The sequence below is a fragment of the Osmerus mordax genome, chromosome 16 (assembly GCF_038355195.1).
Source record: "Osmerus mordax isolate fOsmMor3 chromosome 16, fOsmMor3.pri, whole genome shotgun sequence".
In the NCBI taxonomy this organism is placed as follows: Eukaryota; Metazoa; Chordata; class Actinopteri; order Osmeriformes; family Osmeridae; genus Osmerus; species Osmerus mordax.
This window is the reverse complement of record NC_090065.1, coordinates 11,543,030-11,570,374: the sequence shown is the minus strand read 5'-3', so window position 1 is coordinate 11,570,374 and position 27,345 is coordinate 11,543,030. Positions and strand designations below refer to the sequence as shown.

Below are 27,345 nucleotides of genomic sequence, written 5' to 3'. Positions count from 1 at the left end.
ATTATCACACTGGATTTGGTCTTGGTTGTAAAAGGGCATTGATTTATGCATTATGTAGACTATCTACGTACAGTCTTAGAGTTGTTTCTATTTATACTCTACTCATGAACCATACAATCTAGTGAAATGTGAAACATTGGTTATTAAGGGTACCCACCTCTAAATCAGTTAATTGTAATCACACTACTTTATAACAGTGATAAATATATTTATATATATGTGTACTGATCACATGTATCAAACTTTTTTTAGGCTTTTATGTCTCATGTAAAAATGTTGCTGCGTTTTGAAACTTGGCATATGTAATTAGTGTAGTTATGATCATAGCTATATTTTTATGTTGACCGAGACCTCAATTTTCCAACCTCTCTCCTCCACAGGGTGTCATTGTAGCACATCTTACCATCAACCTCACCTGGGAAAAACTCCTAGTCATATCTTTGTATGATACAACCGCATGGTTGAATGAAGGTTTACCATTGTCAGTTATTTCACAAATTGTTTTAATTTGACTGACACTGCATTGTGTGACCTAATCCTATTGGGTTGTATCATTATAGGTGTCACTCTGCCTTCTGTACACCATGCATCCTGTACTGCAGATAATAGTCTGTTCAGGGCATGGCTACCCATAAAGAAGTCATGGCAGTGAGACAAAAAGAGTGAAATAGCCTTAGATCCTGTGCTCCCTTTCCAGTAAAGGTGGACTTTCAGTACTGGATTATCACACAGCAGGTTTTTATCTTGACCAAGGAGAAGTGATGGCACAATTTCAACTAACATTCCTTATCTTTTAGTTGCATTTTTGTACAGAGTGCTAGAGCGTAATTAAGATATCAAATATATTTTAATAGAAATAGGTTTTTGTTTTTAATTTATTTGTTCATTAAAATTTGTCATTTGTCGAATATTTTTTACAGCCTTAAGACCTTGCACACCATTAAACTGAAATCTATCTCTGAATTCTGCCATCTTGAAGCCTGTTTGCCTCACTTTAGGAGTGTAGTTACTTACAATCCAAATGTAAAAGTAAATACATTATAAAATGTTCTTAGCAAAAGCATGTTTAGCATGCAGTTTACAGATAATTGTAAATCTTTTTCTGAAGAGTTTTATTGTCCATAAGGGATGGTAAAGGGTTTGATAAAATATGTTCTGTATTTGTATAATTGTATTTGTTTGACTAACATCCTATACTACAGAGTTAAAGACACAGCAGTATACTGTAACAGATATGTGGCAGTGATGTCATCTTCTGGTATATAGTAACCCATTCAAATGTAGTTTTACAGTTCTGCCCTTTAGTTATACTATAAATAAACCCTTATCAAATCATTCAGTACAACAAACTTTATTTGCACACTTTGGTGTGTATATACAAAATACAACATGACAACAGAACCTTTCATTTTGTTAATCTGCTCTTCAAAACTAGTTTAGCAAAGCCGGTAAAATGATGAACCAGTTGGAAATAATTTTCCACAAACATCAAAAACTTTAACTGTAAAATAATGTTACATTATATAACATACTATGCCAAAATTGGCAGAATTTAACAACTGACATATTCGTTTCAATACATGTAGCTACCCCACAAAAGCTAAAGAATTTAAAGGAAAGAAGGCCTCAGATATAATGAAGCTTTTCTTTAAAATATGGTAATACTGTAGAGGACTTGGAAGCACATTATTGTAAATATCCTTGATATACATGTGAAATGTTGACAGTTAAGGTTTACTTTGATGCCTGATAGTTACGGGGCTATTTTGAGTGATTGTTCAGCCTCTACAGAGTATTTATATGGCATTTATTGAAGTACAGTAGTTTGACTAAACACAGCATTTTTGATCTCGAAATAAGGAGACATTTTCCACTACAGTAACATTTAGGAAATGGCTATTAGGAAATGCAGTATGAAAAAGACATTACTTAAGCACCAGTGTCAAATGGACGGTTGCTTGAAGACTTGGCTGCTATGAGACTCGCATTCATCCTCAAAATAAGATGGAAAAATATGTATGATATTACTATAGATGTCAAATTTGCACTTAAATAGAAGTAAAACTACATGGGGTGGATTTTACAGACTACGGACTAATAGCAGTATCCACCGGCTGCCTTGGGTAGCGGCTTTCAGAGAGAAAGTCCTCAGATCCTGCTCCTGTCTCTCACAGTTCATCTCCAACATGTGTGTTCCTGAAGGCATCACCTGTCAGCTTCTCCTGGGCCTCCTTCATACCAGATACAACTGTAGGAGGAGAAGGGGTCACAAACAAACCTGTTAGTCACAGACACTCACACTTATAATTATTTACTTCTAATACAGTTTGATATGAGATAAATACCTTGGTCTGAATTGCTGTAGAAATACTTGTAGTTGGGATTCCCATTTGTGTTGGTTATCTCCGGATGAACTTTGCCACTGGGATCTATGAGAAACATGGGTATTAGCAACAGAAAACAATTAAGGGGGGGTCAGATGGCTGAGCGGATAGGGAATTGGGCTATTAATCAGAAGGTTGCCGGTTCGATTCCCGGCCAAATGACGTTGTGTCCTTGGGCACTTCACCCTACTTGCCTCGGGGAGCATGTCCCTCTTATCCAGAGCAACTTACAGTAAGTAAGTCTGCTAAATGTAAATGTAAGGGGTGTTACATGTCATAGGGATGTGCACAGGCAAGAGTGTTCTTTTACCAAGGAAAAGTATTCTAGGAATGTATCCACCATCAGGGCTGAAGGCCTCATCCTTAGGCTCCTCCTCATCCTGTTGAAATACATCTGTGGTAAATCAACTACATCTACATACACAATATACATACACAACTACCCACACCCTGGTATTATGAGGAAGCCTGAAAAAATTATTCTGTCGAAGGATGGCCTATTCTTACCTCCAGATTTACCATGACAAAATTGTGAGCCAGTTCAGAGATTTCCTTAGACTCTGCAAACTTAGGTTTCAGAGCTGAAAAGAAAAAGGGTTGATTTTCCTTTAGAAAACCTAGCTATTTTGTCTCAGCTAGTATCAATAACATACTCATGTAACATAAATCACTGGTTTAAGCAAGGACAACTTAATATGGAAGAAAAATTTGGGAAAAATACCTTTGCAGGCTCCACACCAAGTTTTGTGAATAATGACCATCAACGGCAATCCACTGTCAAGAAAACAAGTGGTCTGATTAAATGAGTAGATAGCACAAGAACAACTGTTCAGGCAACACCTAGATCACCGATTAAGGCTAGGTAAAAGGTTCTCATTTCAAAGAGTAACTTGATCACCTGGCCTCTGCCTCTTTCTTCCCATCATCCAAGCTTCTCCAGTGTATATTATCCCCAAATCCTGTTTAAAGAAACATACTAGTCAATGGGAAGGCTTCACCTTTCTCTTTATGAATGGTACAACGATGGCAGGGCAGGGGTGTGTCTCTGGGAGTGGTAAGAGGGGCCATATAAACTATTTGACATCCGGCTGAGTGGTGTAACTTGAACTTGGCTATTACTTTCATGATAGAATCATATATCAGAATTTAGGACCCCAGGCCCTAATGATATGGCAGATAGTTTAACGCAATATTGTATAATCTGTGTCATATCACCAATAATAGACCTTGGGAGATAAGAAATGTATTTTCTGTGAGCGGTTCTTGAGCCAGACAAAGTATGTAGTCAGAATTAACAAAGAAAGCTGGAAACTGTATGAAACGTTCACATTTATATTTTTTCTAAATGGGATATATGACTAAAGCAAAACGAAAGCTGAGCTTGGTCAACTTGGAAAGCTCTATGGAATTACACTATTCTAGTTACTAATTAGTAACTAGAACCCAAAATATACAATCCTAACGTTAATTAGCTAAACTAGTTAGAATAGCTAGGTTATTGCTCGTTAATTCGCAGCAACATCTGATACAGCAAAGTGACCAGCAGCCGTGTACAGTACTGCCTTCCTTTCACTACTGTAGCCTACAGTTAAACATTCGTGCGCATTAATGATATGCTTACCTCGGCTATTCCCTTCTTCAGCTGCAACCTTATGAAGATAGGAAAACGAACATAGTACTTGGAAAGCGGACAACAAAGCTATATTGACACGGGGGGACAGCATATTCGTGGCCTTTCAATAATCTTGCTGTCTTGTGCTAGCTACTTTCAACTTCTAGCTAGTTGTACCAGAGAATGTGTACCAGAAACCGGTAATAATGTACCATGTGACAGGATGAGGCAGAGTGCTTGAATACAATGTAATCGTTTCAAAATAAAAGTTACTGGTGAGCTACCAAACTATTGTGTGTTCTGGATTTCAGGGTTAGTGTTGAAGAATAGGGTGGGAACATAAATGTAATGTAAAACAATGGAAATACGTAGGGAACTAGGTGTTTCTTATAATTTTCTATAACTATGTCTGGATTTAATGCCATAACACCTCCTAGTGGTCAGCAGCTATCCTTCACCAGAGAATGTCTTCACTCTGACAGGTGTTGTTGCCCCAGATGCACCCCCACCATGAAAAGCACCCGCTCACGGGGGCGCGTGCTCAAATCAAAAAGTGAAAGACATTTAGTCATGTTTTGATGTCTTGATATCGCAATGGAGGGGAAACAGATGTTTCACAACAGTGTTGGGACCTGCTGTATATTAAGGGGACTAGTAACCAGCTGTCTCCCCTCTGTTTGGTTGCGATATCAAGACAACATATTTCGAGTGGTTTGTGCGCGCTCCCGTGAGGGTGTGCTTTTCAGGGTGGGGTGCATCTGGGGGCACAACACCGGAATCATCATCATCATCACCTCGTGCTAGTGTTGCAGATGGTGAGGTAGCCTGGGTAAGTGGGTAATCAGGTCTGTACTAGTACGAACAATACCAGCGAGCAACTGACGACAGTCTTGCCACAGGTAAATCTTTCAGATTTTATAATTCAACAACTGTACGAAGGACAATAATCTTATTTATGTTTAGTCATATACTCGTAAGTGTTCGTCGATAATTACAGTTTGCATCCGATTGTTGTTTACCAGCATGCTAACGTAGCTAGGCTTAGCTAGCTAGCGTGTTCTGACACATCAATCCACTTAGTTAACTTCTCCTTTTAATGTCAATTTTATATTTCTATGAATCACGCGTTTGTATAGTTAAATCACATAGTCCACCATTAGTGCCACCACCGTTACATCTAGTACTTATTTAAATTGGATGAAAGTGCAAGTCAGCTAGCTAGCCCTAGCGAGTAACCTGTTACATTGGATTATGTATAGTTCAGCTAGCTAGTTAGCTAACAGTTAGCTTTAATGAGCGTTGTAGAAATATATTGTCTGTGACTTAATTGTTCACCCCTCGGTAAATCTAATTGTTGTTGTGTTAGCTTGGGGTCAGTGTAATTAATTACATATTCTGAATACAAGTAATTGTGTTACTTTTTCTTGATGCATCATTATTAATGACTAAAAATGGTCTCCATTCTCTCTAATAGTTATGAACCAAGAGAAGCTTGCCAAACTCCAGGCTCAAGTCCGGATAGGGGGAAAGGTACAAGTCCCAAATGTATTTGCTGTTTTGTGATGCTAAATGACTGGGGTCACCTGCATTAGATTCATACATTCATAGATTCATACATTGCTTAGAGTGTACCCTCACGTATTATGCCCTAATGTAGACTGATACAGGTTGAATGTAGCCTGATGCAATACTGAGGCAGAAGGTAAAGATCTGTAGCTCTAGTAGTAGGAGGTACATTATGCATCCTTATGTGGTAATGGAATGTGTTGAAACAGGAGCTTTACTGTTTTGGTGCAGAAGATAAGTTCACAAAAGACCTGCCAGCCTTTTTCCCCGACCTCAGCGGTCCTATTATGGACAGATGCTTTGACCTGATCGACTGTTGTGGCCTGTCATTGTCAGTTCTCTTGTCGAAGGATCATGTCTCTTCCCTCCACTAGATGGTGCCATAATTGACATGTTTATTTTGTAGCATTTATTCTTTCAACCTACGTGTGAATTTTTGATCTGTATTTTAATAATGTTCAACTCCATCTGCTCTGCCCATAGGGATCAGCCCGTAGGAAGAAAAAGGTAGTTCACAGGACAGCCACCGCAGATGACAAAAAACTGCAGAGTTCTTTGAAGAAACTAGCTGTGAACAACATTGCTGGTATTGAAGAGGTATGTTGTTCCCATGTTGAAGTCTCAAATTCCCTGTAAGCACTTCTTTCTTTTTTTCACTAAATAAAATGGGATGTGGAACCGCCAGTTTGAGTCTGGCTGAGCAAATGTATGCAAAGTTTTACTATAACATTAGCTCCCTGATAGCGCTGTTACTCAGTTCTTTTGTTTGAAATGTGTGTGTTGTTTGGTAAAGTCTTGATATTAAGATAGTGACAAAAAACTAACTGAATTAAGTTGAATTACCAGTGTCCACATGTTTACATTAACGCTTGTCCGGAACATGCATATTTTTGACGGAAGTCGAGTTTAAAATAATGTTTAAAAAACACTTTTTGGACAAAAAACTTGAGGCAAGTTTAAACGATTTTACCTTTTGCCAAAGAATAGCGAGGCAACCTAAAAAGCTTCACGTTGAGCCTGTGTTCATTTTGGCATACCAGCATTTGTTAAATGACTTGCAATTTCCTCCAAGGTAAACATGATAAAGGACGATGGGATGGTGATCCACTTTAACAACCCCAAGGTTCAAGCCTCACTGTCAGCAAACACATTTGCCATCACTGGCCACGCAGAGACCAAACAGCTCACTGAGATGCTGCCTGGGATCCTCAGCCAGCTAGGGGCTGACAGTCTGAGCAGCCTGCGGAAACTGGCAGAGCACTTCCCCCGGCAAGGTGGGCTGAAACTCCTACATCTTATTTAGCACCAAAGACCTAGTCGGTCTAATGGGAGAGCACATTGTCGAAAAATAATAGTTTTCATGCAAATCCAACATTCTTTTTCCTTGTTGTAGCATTGGAAACTAAGGCAAACAAACCAGAAGATATTGAAGAGGAAGATGATGACGTTCCAGGTATGGATTCTGTGACCATTAATAGTTGTAGAATTATTATTTAATTGGTAACTATGTTGTCATTTTTAGACCAATCTCCTAATTTGTCATACAATCAGTTAACCCCTTTGTACCTTTCAACCCTTTGAGACTGTCTTTGAGCAATTCTGTCTTGTCCATATTGCAGATCTTGTAGAAAACTTTGATGAAGCGTCAAAGGATGAAGCCAACTAACGAATCAAAGTCGCCATCATCCACCCTTATTTGGTCTCAAAGGTGCATTTGTTACAGTTATAATGTAATCGAGGATTGCAATGTCGGAGAAACATCATAATATCAAGGACAACCACCAAAGGATGTGTTCTGTATTTTAACTTGGTGGACCTCCGAAGGAACTGCCTAACAAGAAATACTACTGTCTAATTTGCCTTTCAGAACTGTCAAGGAAGCGTCAATCGGATGATCCTGTATTTAAAATGTATTGTTTATTAAAGAAAATGATTCATGAAAATGTGTTGCTTGATTTTTCTTAGTGTTGTGTATCTTCATACTTTACAAAAGTGATATTAATGTTATGAAATGACTGCCACTCAACAGCATCATAACTTTAGGGCTTTAGAATTGTAACTAGAAGCATGTACAAATATTTGTTTGTTTGCTGTTCAGCTCCCAAATCTATGTGGAGATTACTACCAAGGTCTTAAACACACTTCAGGGTGTTACTGAAATGTCAGTGAAGGAGAATGACAGATCAATGGATAAAAGCCCAGAGTATTTGTAAGCGACCAGTTGTTTGGCGAGCAGAAAGGTAGAACATTGTGCTGATCAATGAACAGTGTTGTGGAAATGAAGACCCTGCAGAACAACTGAACTCAGAACCTTGCACCAAACCTTGCAGATATAAAATCGTATTAGAGATGGTATAATTTGGAAATTTGACAATGCTACCATGGTGGTCAACACTACCAAAAAAGAAGAGCCAACTTTAGCCTGGAGGACTAATTACAGAAGGCCAGCAACAATGTCTGAATTAATTGAAACACAAATCTGCCCATAATAAACACATTCATCAACAGCATGCCTTCTAGCTATACTGAAAAGAATGGAAAGTGCATTAGTGACAACAATACAACATCTTAAGTAATTCCTTTATTGTTGGGTTGAAAATTCATCACACATGCAAACAGCAATGGTGTAGCCGTGGTATCTCCAATCTTTTTTTATTAGCAAACAAGAGAAGTTAACAAAACAAAATGAAGGAACTGAACATCTCAAGTTTCTGTACAGATCAAAGTATACTACAATATATACTATTATAATACAACTGGCTTACAATACATGTAAATAAGTACAGCAGTCACAAAGAAACAAACTTCAAGTTTGTTGAATCAGTGTTAACCGAGTTAGGCAAGTTTCCTTGATTTTTTTCCTCTGACAATATCATTGACTATATTATGTATAGCTAGTATGTTCTGTATTGACATTCCCTCCTTTTCTAAAAGTGCTAAGCTTTAGAATTTATTCCACTGGAAAGAAAACCCTGTCACTTGGAGAGAAAAAAAAACCCTGCAGTTCACCCCTGTGTTTGCCAGAATAAGAAACCTTGCACAGAAGTCAGGCCCATATTTAGTAAGACTCAAGGATTTAAGGCCATAAACTGACGATGGCAGCCATGTCATTCAAGAGCAACGAGGAGTTTCGGAAAACAAAAAAATCTTGGGTTGGCAACACAAGTGTAAACTGACTGGCCATCGCGTCTCAATGGCCTCTTTGAGTTTGAATATTATTGAGAGTTCTGCTTTAAAATATTCAACCAATTTTTTGATTGAAATTCAGATAAACAAAGCAAGAGTGCTTTATTTTATAAATATAAGGAAAGAGAATGATGACGTTACAAGCTGAGAAGAAGGGATGTGAAGCGTGTCCTAGTGTTGTCTACAGGCTTACAATCAAATGCACTTAGATGAATCTGTGAACAACTCAACTCACAGTGAGATGCAGCACTCAGTTCAAGGCTAAGTGAGATCAAATGGACACAACACATCGTCTTTCAGGGATTCAGCAAGGGAGGTTCATCATCTCTGACTGATTTCCTATCGCACTTTGACAGCAATATCATATGTTTCCATACATTTACTCCTGAATGTTCTCTGGAGTCCTCTTTGGAGTAAGAATAACAACATGACATGGATCTTTAACCTGAAATGAGTTAATAATTCTTTGACTAAAGTGAGTAAATATGTCATCCCATGTATCCCATTTACTGTTCAAGCCACAAGAGAAAAACGAAAATTGACATTAGTAAGGTATCACTTACAATGACATTTTGTAGGATTATGCAAATGTCTCTTAAAATTGCTTCCAACCGGCTACTTATTTAATTCTAGGCTATATTTTATTGAAAATATGCATCCGACTATGAAAATCAATACCAGACCTGTTGGTCTATAGCAGACAATTGGCTTGTAGAATACATTTCCACCAGAAATCTTTCCTATTAGTTATATATTCGTATTTAACATTGGATCCAAAGACATTTCCTAACACACTTGCCGCTCCAAAAAACATTATATTGGAACAATTTGATAATTGCTTTAGGACATATGCTTAAGATTGTAAGTGTCTCTCCTTTAATTTGGAATCAAAGATTAGTCATTGGGAGAAACATTCAACCAACAAACAGTTTGGAATATTTCCCTCTTGCATGTATGCTTATACGCCAGTGAAGCAAAAAATGATGTGTGCGTTCATGTCGATGGTAGTGCGTGGTTGAAGCATGTTGGGTTTTTTTTGCGGACAGACATTACATTGCTGGAGTGGGGTGGGGGGAACCGTCTCCTCAAGCTCTGTCATACCCTTCATTATCTTAAGACGTGAAGAGCAGCTATCTACAGGAATGCATTTAACACACGAGAGAGACCAGCCTTGGACCTTGGTGCATGTTTCGTATAATAACATTTAGCCTGTCATCGAAAGGCAAAAATGGTCGAAACCTCTCTTTAGTCATGCAGTAATTACAACAGAAACACAAAGGATACCAAAGCCGTAGATACCACCTGAAGCATTTTCCCACAAACAGTAATGGCAACCAGTCAAACTGGGGGGGGGTGGGGGGGGCGAGGTTACGGTATCATAATAGAGAAAACTAAGATAATTTCAATCAGGAATGATCCATTGGCTCCATCACATTTGTAGGCTCAGCATCCTGGCTATCCATTTCCTCCAGCTCTTCAGAGCTAGCATCTCTCCCTCCGGGCTTGGCTCCCACCTCCCTCTGTAGATGTTCCGCAGACACGTCCATAGATGAGAGCTCTGGGTTGGCCGTGCCTGACTGGGGAGCGGGTATCCTGGCCCCGCCTGTCCGCTCCACAGAGCCCCCAGGGGCTGCAGCGATGCTCTGCTGCTCCCTCAGGTGGCGGTCCATGGAGGCCTGGATGGAGGAGACCATTTCCTGTAGCTTTTTCCTCTGCTCCTCTATCATGTCAGGGTCCAGGTGTCGGCTGTCCTTCATGGTGACAAACCCAGGCGCCATGCGTACCAGCTCCTTGGTGGCGTCCTCGGGGATGTCCGAGAGGTCGGGGCCTCGGGACACACTGGCGCTTAGGTCCACGCCGCTGCTGTGCTGGCGAGTGATTGGCTTGTGCTCCGGGGGGGAGGAGCCAGGGGGAGCACTGCCCAGGGAGTGACCTTTCCCCTGGAAGGCTGTGACGTTCTGGAGCTGCTCCTTCTTGCGCACCACGCCGCCGCTGCCGAGACGTAGCAGGCTGTGGGATGGGCTCCCCTCGCGGCTCCTGGAAGTGGTCTCAGAGCGCAGCTGGACCAGGGCCTCCTTGACGAGGTCCTCCACGTCGGGGCCAACAGGGAAGTGTCCCGCGGTGTCAACGCACAGCTCCAGACGCTCCTCTGCAGCGTTGTAGACAAACGTCTTCCCGCTGAGGTGGGGCAAGGTGCAGTGCTTGCCGTCCAGCAGTCCTGCACGAGAAGGATTGTGAAAGGCTATAAATACATTGTTAATTTGACAAATGTTAAGATAACCATGAATGTATTTCCACTAATAAAACAAATATTTGGTCTAAAAAATATCATGAACAAACAAGGCACCTCTCCCATAAACATGCACGTGCTGGGATACATTTGGAAGGCAAATCAAGTAAATATGAACTCCCTGTAATTGTATTATTTTTTTACTAAATATAAATCTACAGCTATGATAAGGAAGTTGCGTTTAAAATCCCATTGTTGAGCCATGTCATAAAATATAGCAACATACCCATATCTTTCTTCACAATGTTGTAGAAAACTCCACCCTGCTGGAATAAGTGAGGCAGTTTCTTTGCATATGACCAGACATCCTCTCCTGCAAAGAAAGAACAAAAAACGGATATCATACCAGAATTCTACAATAAACAAAACATAGATCGAAATCATTATTATTGTTAATGTCACATAGTTGTTTGTGTATAGCAGTGTGGATAATAAGATGTTGAGGTCATGTACTTTATGCACACGCAAAGACAAACAAATGCTGTAATAAAATAATGTGCCCAGTCAGGGGGTGAGGAAGGATTAGATTGGCCCTGGAACATCTGCCAATTCACAAGACATCCACGTCTGATCCCACTTTACAGATTAGCTACTAGCCATAACTTCACAAGCCATCAGCCTTCTAGTACTGTGGCATGGCAAAGCCTGGAGTACCTTCAGAGACCAGAGTTGCATTCAGGAGGGTTTTAGGTATTATTTGGCACACAAACACAGCTGACATGATCATCCTTTACTCTACCTGTCAATCACATAAGCCCTGCAACTCTTGCCTAACCAAAACTATTCTTGAATGCTCCACCCAGCTGAATGCAACTTTCAACTCTGACCCTGTTGGCAGCCAGGTGAGGGATGGGAGATGTGTCTGTGTCAGCAAATCCACATGGCTCTCTCTATTTCACTGCTAAACAAGTTGTAATATGGCCTTTAAAAACAATACTAATGATATAGCCTACATTAAGACCACTTTAGTTGATTATAATTATATTGAGTGGGGGAAAAAAAGTGATTATCCTTAAAGATTGGACCTGGATCCATCCTTGGCAAGCTTGGCTCACTAGTCACTCAATACCTGTAGTTTGTTATTCATCCTGCCTCTTGTAACCAATCCAAGAACAGCATGCACTTATGCTGTGTGTAGTAGTTTGAGGCATCTCACACCTATCACATTCTGGATTATCTGAGATACTGGCCTTTATTGCTGACTGAATGATCTAATGGACATGAGCTATTGATTCTATGAGATAGATACATTCACTGTCAAGACTATCTAAAACAAATGTGCATCACCAATTCTACCATTGCTCTTAGGGTGAGGGACCTCATGCAGAATAACTAGGCTGCTAGATATCTAAAGCCATGACCTCATATCTTTTCAAATCATACCACACCTTTGTTACAGTAGGGCGAATCAGGAATGTGTGAATGTTCATGGCAGCAAAAATGCAAAGAGAAGTTCAATTCACAAACCCTTCCTCTTTCTTACCCATCAAGGTTGCTAGGAGGCAGAGAGAGGACATCTCAAGGTCGATGTTGTCTTGCAGCTCTCTGTTACTCGTTCTACTGGAAGTCACTGGATCATCGCTCTTCACAGAGTGGAGGGACGCATGTGAACTGGAAGCTCGAGGGACGGAGGAGGGGACCTCTGGTCCCCTCAGTATCTCCACCGTGACCCGGTCCCCATGCTGCAAGGCCACCGGCTCGTTCTCCTCCCCATCCTTAGGAGGGCAAAGTTCTTTAGGAGGAAACCCGTAGCGGATGCACTGCTGGGCTGGAGGGACAGCAAACTCTTTCGCGATGCTCTTCTGGAGCTCTGAAAAGGTGGTCTGGGCCTGGAGAGTCAGCATGGCTTGCCTGCCGTCACTGGTTGTCACACGGATCTTCTTCTCTTTACTGGAGGTTGGGGAGAAGGAGGATTTGGTGGGAGTGGCTGGGGCAGAGGAAGAGGAACCTTCTGAAGCACCGCTTGGGGAAGATGGTCGACCCTGTCCCTTCTGTTCCTGCTTCAACTGGTCAGTCCTCCTCTTCTGGGCCACTGAGGCCTGTTCTCTGATGCTCTGCTGGAGGTTCCTTTCGGCCTTGCTCATGGTCAGCTCTTCTTTGTGGATAGTCTTTGCTTTCTGACCCGTGAGTATGATCTTGGTGGGCGGCTGATTGTCTACAGCCGCCTGCAGAGGGTCAACCCCATCGGTGAGCCTCTGGGCGTGCGCTCCGTCGATGGAAACCGGATTGTACTCGTCAGGGTTCTTTTTGGCAGTGTGATGCAAGATGGTGTTCACCACCTTCTGTACAAGGATCTCACTTCCAAACTCCCCCGGGAAATGTTTGGTGACAAGTTTCATGGCGACGTCATAGACATTGCTGTTCAGGGTGACGTCCACCTCATACTGGAACCAGTACACCGTCTCCCGCACAACACGTCCACCCCACTCCAGGGTGATGGGGAAGGCCTCTGGAAGATTATCATACTCCTTATTCTCCCAGAAGTGCTTGAACCCGCATCCACATTTCCCCCCCTGGGATCGAGTGTTTGTCCGGTCTCCGTCCAGATACACGATGGAGCCGTTTCCGTGGATGTGGCGCACTGATGTGCCGTGGCACCAGTTGCAGGTGTTTAGAGAGCTCAGCTTGTAGTCTGGAATGAGAACGTCCCTTTCTGGGTCGTAGGAGCAGACAACGTTGTTTAACGGGAAGCTGTAGTTCTTGTCAGGTCTCAGCTGCCCGTGAGTGGACTTTGCCAAGTTGTAGAGCTTGCCACCTGGCGCCAGCCACTCAGCTAGCACGTGGAGCTCTGAGAGGGCGTTGCAGATCAAGCAGCGGTGCAGACGGTTTTCCATGACAGATTTCTTGGCCGCCTCCGTCACCTCCTCCGGCTGAACTCCAATCACACCCGTCCGTCTGTAAACGTACTGGTGCACATCAGCCACCAAGGCGGGGTGGATGCCGTGCTTCTCCATGAAGATCTCCTCCATGGCGTTGACCAGTCTCATTACGTACTTGTCTTGCAAGCTCCTGTCTCCTCCAATCACACAGCTTCCGTCTTGTTCCAGCTTGATGTACTTCTTGATGAGCTCCTGTGGCACTCCCCATGCCTTGGGGAGAAGCCTGGCCGGCAACTTGGGAACCACTGTATTCTTGATTCCCACTAGAGGGATGTAGTGGTTCCTCCCTGAGCTACTCCATGCGATGCAGATGGGCTTGTTGAACTTTCCGTCTTTCCCCTTACAGTGCTCTTCTGGCACTAGACCTGGAAGAAAAGTTGCAGAGTAATCCCCAGAGCTCCTCATTCCACTCAGTGAATCTAACAAGATTATGGGGCGGTGTAGTACATTTGCCAAGCCAAATATGTGAATGTTTCGTAGTCCCAGTGGCACACCTTCTGGTGGGATAAACAGAGGGTCACATTCGTTGATGATGTCCTCCCATTCAGCAGCATCAATAAAATCCTGGAAGAGAGCCTTGTAGCGATCAAGGTTTTGCTTGAAGTTTTGTTTCAAGTTCTCTCTTAAGGCATGCCAAAACAATTCTCTGCCTACCAGTGCCCTGGACACAGCATGGACCAGACAGTGTCCATCTCCATCCACATGCACGGGAATAAAACATTCTCTATTGCTGTTGGCTTTTTTTATCTCCTCCAGAGTGTCATGGAGGTAGATCAGGCTGCCTGACCTGTCCTTGCCATAGCCGACGGTGGAGACATGCTCTTGTTCGATTAGAAAAGCCCTGTCCCCTAAGAGTGAGCAGTCGAACATCTCTCCTTGGTTCATTTCCCTTAGTAATTTCGCTTTCCCCGACTGCTTATCCATTCCATACCTAGTTAGAATAGGAGATAGTAACTTGCAATGGTAATTTGAAAGCCCCATTACTTTAACCAACTCCGTTCCCTTTTTCGGTGCTCCAGTGACACCGAGGAGAGCATTTCTAAGCAGATTGTGCAGCACAACGTCTGGATCAGTTACTTCTTCCACATTTAAAAGATTCTTCTGTTCGTGGCGTTGGCCACACTCAGTGCATTCGATGCTAATTGAGCCGTAAGCAGGGAAGAATAGCCTCGCCTGGCATTTTGGGTCTGGGCAAGTACCAGACAAAATACGCTTGTCCTTCTTCTTGGAGCCTTGTAGCATTGACATTTTGGAAAATAAAACTACACTATGTAACAACCTTACAAAACCATTATGGTTTAATCGACAGAGAACTATCAAATTCGCCTTCACTTACGTAGCTAGCTTGTTACTTACTAGCGGAATAACAGAATAACAACACGGAAGCAGTCCGTTTTTCTCAGTCGACTGTGTGTTGCGATACGTAATTCGCAGTGGATCGTGGTACCTGTAGTTTGGTTGACTGTGCTTTAAGTGCAGCTAGTTATTTAATTGTATGTTTTGTATAAAACAATTGTTTGAACATGTTAATTATTTCATAATATTCCTCTATATTGTACTATTGCGAATAATTGTGTGGTTTTGTCTCACACTGGTCTGATGGTGTATATCTAGAATCAGATGTTTAACTACAAGAGCCACAATGCAACATTTCAAGGGTTTGTTTTCAGCAATTTAACCGGAAGACGGATTAATTTACTCTCTCCATTTTCGTCAAAGAAAAACACATATGACAACATAACAGATAAAGTCCAGTCGGAAGAGGGAAAATATTAAGATTAAAAGTTTTGACCTTCAGAGTGCTATTTCTTCAGACAGCATAAACAAAGTCACATTATTAACATGTATGCATTTATTTATTTGGAGCGCCACTTTTACTTTGAAAAACCATGGAACGGTGGCTTAGGCAGTAAAATTCAGTCTAGACCCGGAAGTACTCTCTCAGTGTAGCTGGCAACATAGATTTATCTCCATAGAATATAGCATTTCGTTCCTTACTTACAAACCTATTTAACATTTTAAACACACGAGTTGTCAGCTATCCATTTTCATTGAGCCACCATTATTTGAAGCATCACAATGTACGCAGCATTGAAGGATCTTAAGGTTTTCTTGGCGTTCAGTATTCTCTTTACTTTTTCAGTTCCCATTTGCGCGTGGGATACCGATCTTGAGCTTTTTGATCTTGTAGAAGAAATTCCCCAATCTTTTTACGAATTCCTGTCGGTGGAGCAGGTGAGTTGAAACCTTGAACTTGGTAGCAGCCCCTAACGAGCTTGCATATTTGTTGCTTGCAATTGAACAAGGCAGACTAACAAAAAACCTACACTTGCAAAACTGCCGTATTGCGTTATTTGCAAACTCATATAGACATCTAAAATAATAACACAGTACAGTTGGTCACGGCTGAATTAAACCATGGAGGTGTCAGATAGTAAGTCATTTGGTTGTCTGTAATGATGTAAAAAAAAAATCAATAATCATTGCATTTCATGCCGCTTTTTGTCAACCTTTGGTAGACGCCATAACAAACATAACATATGGCACAGTTGAAGGAAAATTGTAATATACTGTTATTTTTAGTTTTGTTGTAAAGTTATAGCCTATTGTAAAATAAATGTTACATATATGATCTAAAACTAGCAAACCTTAATTCCACATCGCTAGAGCACGTTCGTCCCATTGCTTTCACGCATCTCCAAGCTCTAGAAGGACACGTGTCAAAAAGGTAACGGGAAGATTTGCTTGGAAATATTATTTTTACCTGTGTACGTCCAAACAGGTTTAGAAAGGCCCACACCGAATACGTTTGAATTCGTGACTACATAAAGTTCACATTGTTAAATTGTGAGCGTGCATGCCCTGTCACCCCAGTAAAAAGAAACAAAAAGTAAAAACGATCAAATGCAAAAAATTGCACATGACTACATCAAATGTATTGTTAGTCTGGACTCATTCATTTTAAAAAGTGCACTCATGAGCATATTTTTCACTGATGGGAGGCCAAATACTTCTTGGAATAATCAGGGAAATGCATCCAGTTGGAACCCTGATATGGTGTGTCATCCTAAAGCGAATCAAACCGGATTTAAGCCAGGAAGGCTGTTTTTAATCGTTTTCTTTGAATCTCTAGGGCTGTATTGCACTGGCTGGTAGATAAAGTAGTATGTTGCAGCTAACAGATCTGTTAGTCTTTTAATGTATTCACGTTTTTTTCTGATGTAGGATGCATCATCAGCAGACATCAGAAAGGCATATCGCAGGCTGTCTCTTACTCTACATCCGGACAAGAACAAAGACGAAAATGCCGAGACACAGTTCAGACAGGTAAGACTTAAAAAACAATTAAAAAAAAAAAGCAATAGGGTGAAAGCTGACCTTAGAAAATAAATTTCTTAAGTGGGAAGTTTTGACAATGCAACTGTTAAAGAAGATTCATTTATGATATTTGTTTTGTTTCTGTACTGTGTAGTAGAAGGTTGCAATGTTTTTCAATGTATCTTCAGAGAAAATGCATTTGCTCCTGTGAGAACTAGCTGCCTGCTTTTAAAATATGAACAGACTGTCCATGACCTTTAAGAATGACCTTTAAAACTTAAAAAAATATATATTAAAAGAAAAAGGTAGCTGGTTGCATATTTCTCACTTATTTGAAAGTTATTCCCATGATAGGTATTTTGGAAAATGTACTTGTGCCGTATAATAAATAATGCTGGGAATGTAAAATTGTCTTTGTTGCTAGTCTGAAATAGTTGCTGTTCTGTAACTCTAATTGTCTCATGTGTCATCTTTTCTCCTGTAGCTAGTGTCCATCTACGAGGTACTTAAAGATGAGGAGAGGAGACAGAGGTGAGAAGTCCTATTTTTCTTAAAATTACTTTGCCAATGTACACATGTTCATACTATATGAATTCCATGTGTTTGGCAAATATGCAGCAACTACAAAATAGATTATATCGCATACGTATATGTGAAAATAAGGTGTTTTTCTCTGCTTGGGTTAAAGGACTGAAACTTTATACATTATGACCTTTCCATTTTTACCTAATTAAATATCATGTTTGAAATATCTGTATAACTAGTTGACCTCAGCTGAGATACACTCTCAGCTGTAACATCCTTTCTCTCTCCCTTTAACAACTCATAAAACAGTCCTTTTTGTGTTTCCCTAAAGCTATAATGACATCCTTGTCAATGGCCTACCAGACTGGAGACAACCAGTATTCTACTATAGACGAGTCAGAAAGATGAGCAATGGGGAGCTGGGTTTCCTGCTGTTCCTTATCCTAACAGTGGGACATTATGCTGTGATCTGGTCAATCTACCTGGAGAAGCAACTGGTGAGAGAACCTTGTCAGCTCTGCTTTCAACACTTTAGGGTTGTGACCTATCATGGCAGTTTTGGTTTTGTAGATTAAATATCATAAATGATCATGATCACTGTAACATCTGGCGCACACATGACGTCTCTTCACATTTTCTTGTGAATAATCCAAGAGATGTAGCTGGAAATTGTCATGTGCTATGAGTAGGCCTGGGAAAAGATCAAACACAATAATACTCCATGCTATACTGTAACGTATTTATATAATAAGATTGTATCCAGAAAGTTTTTGCAAGAACACGTCACACACAGGTCAAGCTCAATCATTCTGTAATTTTTCATCTGCAGGATGAACTTTTGAGTAAGAAAAAAAAGGAGAAAAAGAAGAAGTTGAACAGCAAGAGTGCGGATGAATCAAAGTGTATAGGTCAGGATAAGGCAGAGAGGTAAGTCGAAAATCGTATTTATTTAATGCACATTTTCTTAGAAGTGCGATTTGAATGTATGTATGTTATAGTATGTTATACATATATATATTCTTCCATACGTTTTTGTCGTTACAGATGCCAAGATAAACCTCATTGGCAGGATATCTTGCCTCTTAAGTTGAGCATCTGGCTGTATTTGTCACTCAAGTCCCTTCCACAAGCCATCCAGGTAGAAAAAATACTACAAATACATACCTGTAAAGGTTTATTTATTTACTTGAAATCTAATAAGCATGCATACCATCTGACAACTATAAGGATACTGAACCAGATGAAGGAGGATGATTGTTTATATATTATAAGCAACTGTTGATACCAATCATACTCGAAATGTCTGTGTTTTAGGACATGAAACAGTATTATGAAGACTACAAGCAGATGAAGATTGAAGAGAAAGAGGAGGCTCAAGCTATGGCGGAACAAGAGACGACACAGAGTAATTAGCATTACATTATTCATTTTACATTTGACTATAACAATGTGGTTAAAGAAAATGCATGAATGGGACAAATGTATTTGTATCTTGTTTATTTCAGTTTATATTCATTTATTACCTGTCCCACAGAAGAGAAGCGACCCAAAGTGAAGAAACCAAAATTTGAATTCCCTGTGTATGAGCCAGCTATAATGGACACCGGGTTCCTTCCATCTTATGATCAGGGCACCTCAATTGAAGAGATAGAGGATCAGATGGATCATTGGCTTGATGACAGCAAGTCCGAGAAGAAGAAGGTGATCTGTTCATATTTTTTCCAACCAGTGTCTTTTTTGCACATAACACAGGGACATCAACCTGAAAAGGGTTGGTTAAAAACAACTGTCCAGAAAAGTGGGAATTGCCAGTTCAGAAGCAAGCTCATTCTAGATGTGGCCAGCCGTGGTAGCTTCTTGCTGTATAGTCACAGAAAAGGCAAAGACGGTTGTGATTATATGCAACAGCAGCAGGTCATTTTGTTGCCCTTTGGCCCAACAGCTACCAATAGGCATCGTTAAGCACAAAATTCCTGTTCATTAGCATGCCAGCCAAATGATCTGTTGTCATACTATAGACCCGTTGAAAATGTTTCACTGTTGTGGTATCATGATAAAATGCCTTTGGAAATGAGTCAGACCACATTATCTTCACATTTTGTTGTGTCATACCTACCACAAAGCTCACTAGAGGTATTTTTATTCAGCAGACACCCGAGTGGACAGAAGAGGACATCAGTCTGCTGACACGGAGTATGGCCAAGTTCCCTGGAGGAACGCCTGGTCGCTGGGAAAAAATTGCCCACGAACTTGGAAGATCAGTGACAGAGGTAAGTCTATACTACTACATTACTCGACTGCAGTATAGTGGCAGGATTTTAATATTTATATCTGGAACCACAAGCTATGATGTCAACTAAGATTTAGAGCAACAAGCCTTCCACCGATGCTGAGCCTAACCTTTTTGAGGACAGGCCCTGGAAGTAAATGTAATTATTAATTTGACTCCACTAATTCATCAGGGTTGATTCACATTCAGGAAAAGAAAGCAGTGGAATTTAGCCTAGGATACCATAGATTAAACAGTACTGTGCAAATGAAACTCACCTTCTCTTAACAAGGTAATTTTTATGACACTTAAGGAGCCTCCGCATGATGCCACTAGCACATCATGTAGCAGCCTACAGCATGTTCCACATTACGTACCATCATATAGTGGGGCACCTTTTTTGTAGTATGTCCGTGACATAAGAGTCTGACATTTTTTATGTCAGACTAATTATATGGAAACTATACATCTACTACAGGTTACAACAAAGGTCAAACAAGTTAAAGATTGTGTTACCAACACCTCAGGTAAGACAGTTGTTTTATTTTCCTTTTTGCATCCTGGCTCAATTACAGCATGGATTTATGTTGTGTGTGTGTGTGTGTGTGTGTGTGTGTGTGTGTGTGTGTGTGTGTGTGTGTGTGTGTGTGTGTGTGTGTGTGTGTGTGTGTGTGTGTGTGTGTGTGTGTGTGTGTGTGTGTGTGTGTGTGTGTGTGTGTGTGTGTGTGTGTGTGTGTGTGTGTGTGTGTGTGTGTGTGTGTGTGTGTGTGTGTGTGTGTGTGTGTGGAGAGCAATAAATATGTTTTATATCCTTGAGTAATTGTGCAACAATGTTGTATAATCCATATAATACATGACATTTGATTTTACATTTTATTCAACAAGCAGATTTCTGAAATGATTGAATACTTAAATTAACTTGGAAAAAACACAAAATATATTGGATTTAGTGATACATTTATTCTGAATACCTGATTTAATTCAACCACAAGCCCAAGAAAAAAATGGGGGGAGGGGGGTACATAGGAATGAGATATATCTGGTTGAACAAGAGCTGACTCAAAGGTGGATGTGGTCTTATTCATTGCCTTTTGGAAAATACATATTGCTTACCCAATTCATTATGTCTATCAGCATCAGAAAAAATCATTCAAAACAATCCAAACCTTTCATCCCACACAGATATGAAGCCTTTAGCTATCTGCGATTTTAGACTTAAAAACTAACCGTGTTCTACATTTTCAATGCAGGATTGGTGAAGTTATCTGAGCTCAAGGGAACTTGTACCACAGGAAAAGCCACCAGAGTAGTGTCTGGAACGGTACCTGACAGCCTCATCACCCAGCGAGACAACTCTGAGGCCTTTGACCCAGAGGCCACTTCAGGGGCCACAGAGCCATGTGACATGGATGATGCGGAGGGTGCCCAGGCCCTCAGGAGGCGACCCAGAAAGACTGGGAGTGACGTGGGGGAGTCCAAGGTTAAGAATCGCAGACAGAAGGACTTCGACCCAGCAGCAGTTGAAGACAGCGAGGATGAGCAAAGTCCACAAACCCACCAGGCACTCAGGGAGAAATCTGCCACAGCTGATGATGTGTGGACCCAGAATCAACAGAAACTTCTAGAGTTGGCCCTTCAGCAATACCCACGTGGCACATCTGAACGCTGGGACAAGATTGCCATGGTGGTCCCTGGAAAACGAAAGGTCAAATACCCCTTTACTGTCTGTCTGTCAACCTTTAATATACCCCTTGGGTATATTAAAGATGGACTTGACTTTAATGGACAAATACTAACCTCTCAATAATGCATAGAATTTAAAACATTGTTAGTATTTGATCTTGAATGGTGGCTTAAATTCACAACTCTTTCCCTTTTCTTTTCAGGAGGAGTGTATGATCCGTTACAAACTTTTGGCAGAGCTTGTGCAGAAAAGAAAACAAGCCAAGAGCTAACTCTCCCAAGATAGTTATTTTCATTTTGCTGTTAGACTTTCTGATGTTCACATCAAACCTCAGGTCTTTTACTTCCTTCAAAACTATTGGACCTGTATACATGAAAGTAGTTCAATATGCATATCATATTGAAGGACTTCCAAATGCTTACACCATGGTCAGCTGTCATGTCACTGAGAGGTAGAGAGAAAGACTGGGAACACTTAACTACTCAAAACATGTATGGTAAGAAAATGTATGGAAGTGGAACAGTCAACTGAATTTTCTCGATATAAGTATTTCAAATGTTTGGCTTCATGGGATTGTGGGAGAAGAAAGCATTTTTCTCAATGTAATCCAGCAATAGCCGCCTTGCTTGAGTAAAGTATAGAGAAGCTAGAACATGGCATCTGATACTCCTCAAAACAACATTTAAATTAACAGCATGACTTCTGTAATCTTTGTAGCAAAATCTGGGAATCCAAAAGCACAATTGAATAATCTGTGCAGTGCTCGAGTGTTAAGATGTAATCTGATTATACAGTAGCAGGTGCTTGCAGTGAAATATACTCTAGATATTTTACCTGATTAGATGTGCTTCAGGTTTTCCCAGGTAGACTACTGATGGCAAAGTATGTGTAAAAATGTGTGTTAATGCTATGCCCCAGCATTACATACTTTCCTTAAGCAAGGCAGTTATTTCAGTGTTTTATGGATGGGTTACGCAAAAAAAGATTAGTCATAAATCTCTAAATGCAAATGTTACACTTCCAGTAAGTGCCCAAACAGTCTAAATGTTTAAAATCCTTTAATAACCCCAAAACATGGGTGACACAAAGGGAATAAAGGAAGTCTGGATGTATATTTGATTTACTCATGAACAGTTATGTGCCTTAGCTCTGCCCAAAGCATGCCACCCAACCCTCCATGATCTATCATAAAGTGCACCAACACAATGAAACGCTTGTCAGTACTCAAAAAAATCAGACTTGCCATTTTATTTACAATAATGTATTGTACTGCTTATGTTTTGTTTTTAAATAAACGGTTATGCGCATTTCAATTGTCACACATTAGTTACTGATACATATACGTGTGTGTGTGTGTGTGTATATAACACTGAGGATGAGTTGAGGATATAATGACAATGAGGTTAAAGAGCAGACTGTAAACTTTCTATTTAAGGTATTTTGATTCATATTGGATGAACTGTTAAGTTGACACTTGACAATAAGTAGACTACCATGTAACTACATAGTAATGCCTGTAGGAGAAACATTGAAGTTACATAATGTAGAAACTGCTAAGTAGATGGATGGTATTACGGTTCAACAGACGTTATTGACCAAATGAAAATTGGTATGGGGGAGGTTGACCACAAGGATATGTGGATTCTGACATTGATCTTGTTTTGGTTACAAACATCAGCAGCCATGTTGCCACATCCACTTCCCCTCTACTCTGTACAGTAGGCTACCAAGTCCTGTTGTAATACCCTTAACGTTAATGTAACTACAAGGATATTACTGTTAGTATTTCTGTGTAGTTACATGGTAATTAATCTACACTCAATGTTAGATGTTACCCTGTTGAACAATGTACAATAAAGTAATCATATTTAATAATTGGTAGCATGTCCTTTGAATGAATTAAAAAGGACTATAATATTGTGCCCAAAACATAAAATTAGTGACTCACTCTCATTCGGTACGATGTCTGGGCAGGGTGAAATGCTTAGTGTTGGTTGTTTGGTATCCTCCCACCATTGAGCAGCTTTGGTAGTCCTCCAAGAATCAAAACACATGCTGATAAACATACTGTTGTGGACTGCAAGACACATTCAGCTATCCGACTGAAGTTTACGGTTCAATGTTTTTGAACAACTTTTATACGTATTTCACAATTTGATCCTTAAGATACTTGGTTGTAAAATATGAATCCTCATTGTGCAAGATGTGGGAAAATTGTTTATGTGACGGAAAAAGTGAACTGCTTGGATAAGGTAAGGCTTGTCAGTCTCTATACACGTACACAGCATATTAGTTACAATGTATTCTATTGACTCTATTCTGAAGATTTCCAGTCAGCAATGTTAACAAGTACTTTGTAGCCGAATGTGTTGCAGGTTTCCCATGCTTTATAACTGGGTGGTTCACAGACAATGAGATCTCAATCACCATACACCTACACATGGCAGTCTAGACAAAATGGTGATGGTAAATACATACATGTTTACCACTGAGATTCCTACAGCTACTTGGTTACTACTTGGCCTTTTTGATCCAGATTTGGCATAAAGGATGTTTCCACTGTGAGGTGTGCAGAATGACTCTAAATATGAAGAACTACAAAGGCTATGAGAAGAAGCCCTATTGTAATGCGTGAGTATTATTTTAAACAGTTTCCTGCTTAGTAAATGTTGAATTGTAATAGAGAAATAAAAATTAGTTATATCCAATAATAGACGTAGATTTACATTTGATAGATATACAGTACGTTTCTCAAATAATTGGGTAAATACTGGACCCATTTTGTGGCTCATGTTAAGTAATTTGTCAATACAACAGGGAAATATTTGTCTGTAAGTTAATTTCATAAGAGTAAGTTTAATCAACCGAACGAATAACATACATGTTTGTATTTCTCACAATCATTCTTGATTTCATAAAAGGCATTATCCAAAGCAATCATTTACCATTGTTGCGGACACTCCTGAGAACCTCCGACTGAGACAGCAAAGTATGCTTCAGAGCCAGGTATTTTGTAACTTTGGCGTGAACCTTGCATTATACATGAACCATGCAAAAAATATGAACTTAGAAAGATTTCAAATAGTCAACATTTGAAATGTGTGTTTATTAGACTAGACTAAAAATGAGCACTACAAGGCTACAAATGGGTAATGAGACAAAAATGTGACATATTGTAAAATGGTGTGACACTGAGGTAAGCATTGTAAGAAGGAACTAGATCCAGAAGGATCCCCATGGCTTCTCCACCTGTCACTGCAGCACTGCTGCCACCTCTCCTAAGGGTTCCTGGCAACCACCACATTCATTTTCAATTTACCATACAGGAAGCAGTTATTTTGTTCTTATGGGATATTCTTGTCTCAAACATTTGAACATTTATCTAAAACAAATGTTAGCAGATACCATTGAATTATATGGTAGCTATGTCTGGTGCATCTAAAATTATAGCAAGTAGATATAAAATCTCTGATTAAGATAAATCAAACAGACATCTTTGATATTGCAGCAGCAGAAATATTGAGGTGAAGTGTATTTTTTGAGGGGAAAATACTGTGACATAACATATGGCATGGTCATAACAAAATGTAAAAAATCATAAAAAGAATAAAAATTCTAACAGATAATTCTAAATTTCAGGTGAAATACCGCAAAGATTACGAGGGAATGGGCTCACAAGGTGTCACTCAGGGAGGCTACGCTCAGTCTCAAGTGTGGCAGGACACCAAGACATCTGAGCACCCGGCACACAAACGTGTGCACCAATACATCATGGAAATGGCCCACAGGCCAGGCATCATCGTAGGTGGGAATCCTCCATTATTGTTACCATTTTATACTACTGTACACTTAAGGTAAGCAGGATGCTCTTCAGCATCATTATACATTCCCCACTGGTACAGTGTATAATTATGGTTTATAATATTTCTAGCTTCTAATGGTGAATTCATTTTTTGGCTTCCAGAATGTTTATATAGACAAAATATCGATGGATCGAAGCATTTGAATATTTGGGCATTTTGCTGAAGTGAATGTGTTGTGTGTGTGTCATGTATTCAACAGTGAAATATTTTAAACAATGTAACTTTTTATGTAGTTGATTATTATTATCCAACACGTTAAAAAAAGTTGTATATTGCATGCCTGAAATTGATTTTTGCAGCTCCCGTACTGCCAGGGGCATTCTACCCCAAAGCACACACCCTGGGGAACAGCTACATGCATCAGGCCAGCATGCATTCTGCAAGATCCATGCAGCGTCGTTCACATCTGGTAAGTATGCTGATGTGTTGTTAAAGTTGTGACCAGTCACCCTAATTTGAGTTTCTATTCTTGGTGCTTAACACCATTATCTGTTGAAACGTAAACAAGAAAGTCTCAAAGTCTTCAATTATTATTCTTACATTGTTTTGGCTTTAGAAGACCCTGCAGTGCAATATAAAGATATTGAAATATGTTATGCATTTTAACTTTGATGTGGTCTGGTCTCTACTTTGTATCATTTCTGATAGAGTGTGTACAGAGCCCTTTATGACTATGTCAGCCAAGACACTGATGAGGTGTCATTCCGGGATGGTGACATCATCCATGGCGTGCAGCCAATTGATGGGGGTTGGGTGTATGGCACAGTTGAAAGAACTGGCAGGTCTGGGATGCTTCCAGCCAATTACATACAAGGGTTACGCTAATGTCAAACCTGTTTGGAAATTGATCTGAATTTTTAAACACCTTAAATAACAGAGCCTACTACCAATGTTTCATCCTGCTTATGTCATTAGCCTAAATTAATAAATGCATTGTCTTATATATCTAAATATATAATGCACATTCTATGTACTGCATCTTTGTGTGTATACCCTATGCATTATTAAAAATCTGCTTTCCATCTGGCATCAATTGGTTCAAGTGACATATCTGTCAATATGTGAAACAACCAGGCACACTGCATGCCCCAAATAAAGTCTAGATCAAACTATATGTAGTTATGTTGGTTATAGACTGTATGTAATGTCGGCTACAACAATTCTAAATATACAAAATACCTATTCTCAAGTGGGAGCTTCTAAAGTATCTTGTCTTTTGTAACGTATTTTCATTGATCAATTAACTATCTTAGCCTTCATCAGTACACGTATTTTAAGAGTTCAGTACATAAGAGGGGCATGTTTTTCAATAAAAGTTGACAGTAAATGTTGCAGCAATAATTACAATACACTTATTGAATTAATGTGAATTTTATGTTGGGTTTTATTGTTGCAACTCATATTGTACCTTTTAAATTACTGACATGGCTTCTCCCCCAAAATTTCCACAGCAGCATATTTTGATTATTAGACAAAAGAGTTTGCTCGTCTTTACACATTTTGGTTCAGCAAAATAGGGACCAGTGATATTTAGCTGAGGATTATTTTTGGGAGCCGAATATAAATGATTTATCATAGTGCCTATTAATTTAGATTGTTAAGTTATTATGTATCTGACGTATTCAGTTGTGTGTATGCATGTCTTATCTGGAGGCCACTAAACAAGCTGTTTTAAAAATGTGACTTGAATAGCTTTAGTATTATAATAAAGTTGAAGGCAACATAACTCACTCATTTATTCACTAAATGTCCTCTGATTATATGAGAAA

The 27,345-nt window shown here is 40.0% G+C and overlaps 4 protein-coding genes and 1 pseudogene across 7 annotated transcripts; 3 read left to right on the top strand and 2 right to left on the bottom strand.

Moving 5' to 3' along the window:
- Nucleotides 1–1,335: 1,335 nt before the first annotated feature.
- Nucleotides 1,336–4,188, bottom strand: txndc12 (thioredoxin domain containing 12 (endoplasmic reticulum)). The gene is made up of 7 exons (XM_067253435.1): nt 4,006–4,188; nt 3,283–3,343; nt 3,106–3,158; nt 2,892–2,965; nt 2,695–2,764; nt 2,346–2,429; nt 1,336–2,248 (listed from the first exon to the last, which is right to left on the bottom strand). Exons 1-7 carry the CDS (start codon nt 4,106–4,108, stop codon nt 2,169–2,171), a joined length of 525 nt encoding a protein of 174 aa, XP_067109536.1. The 5' UTR covers nt 4,109–4,188; the 3' UTR covers nt 1,336–2,168.
- Nucleotides 4,189–4,754: 566 nt separating this feature from the next.
- On the top strand, nt 4,755–7,505 carry LOC136958692 (transcription factor BTF3 homolog 4-like). The gene is made up of 6 exons (XM_067252762.1): nt 4,755–4,895; nt 5,471–5,526; nt 6,046–6,159; nt 6,635–6,836; nt 6,956–7,015; nt 7,182–7,505. The coding sequence occupies exons 2-6, from the start codon at nt 5,473–5,475 to the stop codon at nt 7,226–7,228; spliced, it is 477 nt and encodes a 158-aa protein (XP_067108863.1). The 5' UTR covers nt 4,755–4,895; nt 5,471–5,472; the 3' UTR covers nt 7,229–7,505.
- A 642-nt stretch (nt 7,506–8,147) lies between these two features.
- On the bottom strand, nt 8,148–15,202 carry vcpip1 (valosin containing protein (p97)/p47 complex interacting protein 1). Of its 2 annotated transcripts, none has more exons than XM_067253952.1 (3): nt 12,522–15,202; nt 11,265–11,351; nt 8,148–10,990 (listed from the first exon to the last, which is right to left on the bottom strand). In XM_067253952.1, exons 1-3 carry the CDS (start codon nt 15,163–15,165, stop codon nt 10,155–10,157), a joined length of 3,567 nt encoding a protein of 1,188 aa, XP_067110053.1. In that variant the 5' UTR covers nt 15,166–15,202; the 3' UTR covers nt 8,148–10,154. The 2 variants fall into 2 exon arrangements, with proteins under 2 accessions (XP_067110053.1, XP_067110054.1); XM_067253953.1 differs by having other exon boundaries at nt 8,148–10,966.
- Nucleotides 15,203–15,904: 702 nt separating this feature from the next.
- dnajc1 (DnaJ (Hsp40) homolog, subfamily C, member 1) lies at nt 15,905–23,556 on the top strand. Of its 3 annotated transcripts, none has more exons than XM_067253170.1 (12): nt 15,905–16,152; nt 17,143–17,244; nt 17,720–17,766; nt 18,092–18,257; nt 18,590–18,687; nt 18,805–18,898; nt 19,075–19,165; nt 19,298–19,461; nt 19,908–20,030; nt 20,508–20,556; nt 21,280–21,734; nt 21,916–23,556. In XM_067253170.1, the coding sequence occupies exons 1-12, from the start codon at nt 15,997–15,999 to the stop codon at nt 21,982–21,984; spliced, it is 1,614 nt and encodes a 537-aa protein (XP_067109271.1). In that variant the 5' UTR covers nt 15,905–15,996; the 3' UTR covers nt 21,985–23,556. The 3 variants fall into 3 exon arrangements, with proteins under 3 accessions (XP_067109271.1, XP_067109270.1, XP_067109269.1); XM_067253169.1 differs by having other exon boundaries at nt 19,295–19,461; nt 19,911–20,030; XM_067253168.1 differs by having other exon boundaries at nt 19,295–19,461.
- A 340-nt stretch (nt 23,557–23,896) lies between these two features.
- On the top strand, nt 23,897–26,436 carry LOC136959395 (LIM zinc-binding domain-containing Nebulette-like; annotated as a pseudogene).
- Nucleotides 26,437–27,345: the final 909 nt, after the last annotated feature.